Source organism: Palaemon carinicauda, chromosome 4 (genome assembly GCF_036898095.1).
Source record: "Palaemon carinicauda isolate YSFRI2023 chromosome 4, ASM3689809v2, whole genome shotgun sequence".
Taxonomy (NCBI): Eukaryota; Metazoa; Arthropoda; class Malacostraca; order Decapoda; family Palaemonidae; genus Palaemon; species Palaemon carinicauda.
In genome coordinates, this window is record NC_090728.1 from 8353998 (window position 1) to 8359303 (window position 5306).

Here is a 5306-nt window from a genome sequence, read left to right on the forward strand (position 1 = left end):
CCCGTATAGCAAAGCTTTTTCAGCTCTCGCAACAACCGTTGGGGGACCAAAGGGCTTCGCTTGCCCTCAGGGAAAAGACCAGTATCGCTCGCCTTCAACCTGCCGCAGACGGCTCCCCTCGTGAGGTGAACCTACTTCATGCCCTTTGGATATGCCGTTTACCCGGACCTATACGTGCTGCCATACCCGATGTCGATAGTTTACCCATAAAGGACTTGATGACCAAAGTTGATGCCCTTATGGACAGCCACTTCAAGACCTCCATCAACGCCTCCACCCCTGACGAAGAGGATGCCTATTCAACGTCAACTGAAGCTGACATGAATGCCGTAGGACATACACGCCTACCCCGTGACGTGCCGAAGCAGCGACAAAGCAGCCCACCACCCACCAATCGCTCACGCCCCAGCGAACGACTTCTACAGCCACTTACTATCTCCCATCCGCCGCAGTTTTGCTACTACCACTTCAGATTCAGAAACGTGTAAGTAGGCCATCGCTCTTGGCGGTGGCCTCCCGTGTTTCTAATCTTTTCTTTTTACAGGATGCAGGAACAGGCGTGCGATTTTTGGTAGACACGGGTGCTTGTCGTTCTCTTTTGCCAAGGCAACTCTTCAAGGCACGACGTAGTCTGTCTACATCTGCCGACGTCCACTTAGTAGCTGCCAACCGATCTGCAAAACCTGTACGTGTTACTAACTTCCTTAACCTTAATTGGTGGGGCAAGGATACAACTTAAAAAGTAGGTTCTCAATGTCTATTAGAGTAAATACAAAAGATACGTGGGACACGAGGAAAGATAACTTATCAGCTAAGGGGACGAAGACGAACAGACTGCATCATGGCAACACAACAGATAAGTGTTGCCAATGCTGACTTAATGTTGCCATATCATATCAATAACATTACAGGAATTAATCTGATGATATGCAACATCTGAAATAATGGTTGAAAGTACATAATACAGTTAATAGTACGTACAATAATGGTAATCATGACAATACTGGTACATGCGAAATGTGTCTTTTCATGTACCTACACCTCCCTCCCCCTCACGCTCGTAGTGCATTCTCGAGCGGACTCCTTTTCTATGAGTCTTTGGGGACGACGTGGATTCACAGGAGGAATGGTGACTAAGGACTCTCTTTCTAGGTCCTGGCAAGGGGCCACTGGGACAGGGAGAGTGGGGTCACTAATAGTGGGTGGCACTGGACGAAGAAATCGGCGATTACGCCACCACACACGACCACTAGGGAGACGAATTTGATAGTCTCTTGACTTTCCATGGCCCATGACGATGCCAACTTTGTCCCAACGATGAGAGGTCGGGTCTTGAATCCGAACTTGCTGTCCGACGCTCAACTTGGGCAGGGAGTGGGCATGCTGGTCATACTGGGTCTTTACCTGCTCGTAGCTGGCGGCAGCACGGCGGTCACAGTCTTCAGACTTGACCTGCCACTCCTTGGAGAATGCATTTGGATGGGCAGGAATACATGACCTGAGAGGACGGCCATACAGGATCTGGGCAGGGGAGCATCCTGTAAAGTTAGGAGTATTCCTGAGTTCCAGCAATACACAGTCAAAATCTTCATTATCGATGTTGCCAGACGGGGCTGTTTTCAGTATGAGGTGCTTAATTGACTTCACAGCAGCCTCGGCATGACCATTCGATTGTGGGTAGTGGGGTGAGGTTACCATGTGTCGAACTCCCCATCTCTTCATGAAATCCTTGAACTCTGCGCTGGTGAATTGCGGCCCTCCATCTGTCCTAAGGCGAAGAGGAACACCAACTTCACGGAAGTAGCGGCAGAAGATCCTGATGGTATTAGATGCGGTAGTATCGCCTTTGCAGGGGACGACAACAGGCCATCCTGATAAGCGATCGACAACGACTAAGAAAGACTTTCCTGCAACAACAAAGAAGTCAGCTGAAACAGACTCAAAGGGTCTTGTTGGATTGTCGTCATTCAGTAGAGGTTCCTGCTGCTGAGATGGCTGCAATGTCTGACATGCCTCACAAGCTCCGACTGTATTGGCGATGTCAGAATCGATGCCGGGCCAGAAAACTGACTGCCTTGCTCTGCGCTTGGTTGCTTCCACACCCCTGTGGCTGTCATGCAAGTGGGACAAGGTGCGGCGACGAAGGGCGGCAGGAACTACAACTCTTGCTCCATACAGGACGAGGTCACCATCGGCGTAGAGATCTGCACGTAGTTTCCAATATGGGAGTAAAGAATTGTGCAAGTCATATCTGTTGCGAGGGAATCCTGATGTGACACAATTGAGTAGACGCGTATACGAAGGATCTGTTCTCGCTGCGTCACTAAGATCCTGAAGTATCCGGTCGGCATCCTGAGCTGAAGACTCGTCCGAAAGAGTAACTGTATTCATGGCTATGACAGTCCGAAGATGAGCAGCAGAAGAAGCATCTGAGATTTCGTCCTCCTGTGTGGGGTGGCTGACTGGGGCTCGAGACAATGCGTCTGGAACACAGAGCAACTTCCCAGCACGCCACTCAGCTGTAAAGATGTAGGGCGAGATCTTCTCCTTGAGGCGCTGGAGACGAGAGTTCTCGATGGCATCCAGTGTATAACTGTTCAGAATAGGGATGAGGGGTCGGTGATCCGTCATCAGAGAAAAGTGCTGTAGGCCAGCTAGGTATAGCGTGAAGCGTCCGTCTGAAGAACGACGGGTAGGTCTGGGTCAAAGAGGGCGAGAACTGGTGGACTGGTGAGGGCTAACTTGATGCGTTGAAAGGCCTCATCATGGTCAGAAGTCCAGACAAATGTTCTCTTGGGACTCATCAGGGGGCGTAGAGGTTGGGCTGCAACGGAGATGTCAGGCGTAAACTCTGCTAACTGGTTGACCAATCCCATGAACGATCTGAGGTCCGTCAGGCTAGCAGGGGTCGGAAAATCCTTGATCGCACTGACTTTCTGGTGGTCAACCGAGATGCCGTCTCCTGAGAGCGTGTATCCGCAGAAGTTCACAGATGGGGCAGCGACCACAAATTTGTCCTTGTTGAGTGTGATCCCGAACTTGCGGCACCGGGTGAGCACTTCGTGGATACGTTGAAGGTGGGTAACGTAGTCTTCGTCGTAGAGAAGGAGGTCATCTATCACCTTAACACAGTTTTGGAAACCTTGAAGGGCCATATCACCTCGCAGGCAGAAGGCATTTCCAGTAGCTGCGAAGCCCATCGGTCCTCTGCAATGTATGAACCGACCATATGGCGTAATAAAGGTGGTTAAGTGACGATCCTCTTCAGCCAGTTCCATCTGCCAGTACCCGTAAAGAGCATCAGCTGTGGTGAAGAAACGAGACTTCCGGTCCACACTACGAATAGCCGTGTAGGGTGTGGGTGAAGGGTGGGCTGGACGAGAAACTTGGCTGTTCAGCTTTGTTAGATCGACGGTGATACGTACGCCTGTTCCATTCTTGGCGACGACGACAAGAGGGTGGCACCAAACTGAAGGGTCATCACCAGCTGGTTTGATTATCCCTTGGGCCACCATAGAATCAAGCTCTTCTTTGACTTGGTCCTTGAAAGCAAATGGAATCTGTCTTGGGGTGTGGATGGCAAAAGGCACTGCACCATCCTTTAGGTAGATTCTCATGAGAGGACCAGCCATGGGCTTGAGAGGAGCTGTCCTCAAATCTTCTTTCGAGACCAACACATCTTTAAATTCCCGAAGAAAGTATTCCTTGGCTGCTGAGGGTGACGTAGTTGCCGAAATGGGCAGCTCCTTGCATCTATTGACATGTTTGACTTCTAAAATTGGTTTGGGAAAGTCTGGAGTTATTATGGACAGTTCTTGATAATGGCCATAGGATAAGAGTGAAACTTCCACATTTTCGTGAACCTGAATCCTGGCAAGACATGATCGCTTGCCTAAGGTAAGGGTAGCTTGTAATATACCCAGAGCAGGTGACATCGGAGATCCATCCGCCGTGAACGTCACATTTGGCGGAGGTGGTTGCAAGCTGCTCTTGGAGATACCCATGGTGTCCAGGTGTTGCTGTCCTATAACAGTGACGTCGGCACCTGTGTCAGGTAACATCTTGATGCGAGAGTTAACATCGCCAGAGGACAAGAGGACACAGATAGGTTTGGGCGTCTTGGAGATGGTGGAAGGTGATCCTAAGCGACGACAGCTGGTCCGTGAATCTTGTTGCTTGTTGGAGACTGCAGAGGCACCACTGTTGCTTGAAGATCTGTCGCGATGACCATTTTTCTTGTTATCCATGCAGCATTTATCGAAGTGTCCAATACGGTGACAATGACGGCACTGGACTTTGCTGGCAGGACACTTCAACGTCCTGGACCAATGGCCAACATGGTCACAGTTTTTGCAGGTACTGTTGGCAGCAGGGCATTTATCAGGTTCGTGCTGACGGGCACAATACTGGCATAAAACGGCAGGCTTAGAGGACTTCGGCGAAGGTGGAGGCTTCCCGCTTGATTTCTTGCTTCTCCTGTAGGCTGAAACGGCACACACCTGGCTGGGTGGCCCACATATGGCAGAAGTTGCAGTTTTAGCTGCTTCATACGATCGACAGGCTGTGACGAAATCTTGAAGAGGGGAGTTGGCGTCCAAGGCAATCAACTTCTGAACCAACTCTGCATCTCGAATGCCCATCAAGATAATCATTTTCAGTTGGGTCTCTTCACATGCAGCGGCATTACCTGGGCACAAATCAACTTCTTCTGCGATGCGTCGAAGTCTCACGTAGAAATCAGCAAAAGATTCTCCTTCCATTTGCTTACAGCTGAGCAACTCTCTTCGGCGAAGGACTTCATTCCTTAGTTCCTTTATATGCAACTGTAGAGTATCCAGGACTTCGTCTACAGACTTATCTGTAGAGGGAGAAATCTGCAGTGTGTGTTCTAAAACACGCTGTGTTTCAAGGGTTAAACACATCCTCATCTGGATCATTTGTTTTTCACGGGGAAGCTTAGAAAGATCCACCATAACAGCATAGTCATCCCACCGGCGTCTCCATTCCCTGAACATTTGGAAGGTTGCATCTGCCTTCAGTGGAGGTGGCGTTTGGGCTGTTGCCTTCTGTGGAGGTGGAAGGGCAGGTTGATTAGAGTTAGAATTCACCTCTGTGCCAGGCGTATGGTTGCCTGGATGAGAATGGATGATCGGGGCAAGAGTTTGAATGAGAGCTGTAAATCTTGCATTTTATTCTTCTCTTCTAAGATCATCCTCTCTTAGGCAAATTGCTTCTTGTTCCCTTCTTCTTTCTTCTTCACGTTGTCTTTCTTGTCTTCTTGCTTCGTCTTCCCTTCTTCTTCTTTC

The 5306-nt window shown here is 49.7% G+C and overlaps 1 protein-coding gene across 1 annotated transcript in view; it reads right to left on the reverse strand.

Annotated features, from left to right (window-relative positions):
- LOC137639269 (uncharacterized) overlaps positions 1-4652 on the reverse strand; it is a 36708-nt gene extending 32056 nt beyond the window's left edge. Inside the window, exons 1-6 of the mRNA XM_068371553.1 lie at positions 4312-4652; positions 3526-4215; positions 2743-3207; positions 2300-2458; positions 1349-2164; positions 1057-1169 (exon numbers count right to left, since the gene is read on the reverse strand). Of these exons, the coding sequence (XP_068227654.1) occupies positions 1057-1169; positions 1349-2164; positions 2300-2458; positions 2743-3207; positions 3526-4215; positions 4312-4652 (2584 nt within the window). The remainder of the gene's footprint in view (positions 1-1056; positions 1170-1348; positions 2165-2299; positions 2459-2742; positions 3208-3525; positions 4216-4311) is intronic.
- Positions 4653-5306: the final 654 nt, after the last annotated feature.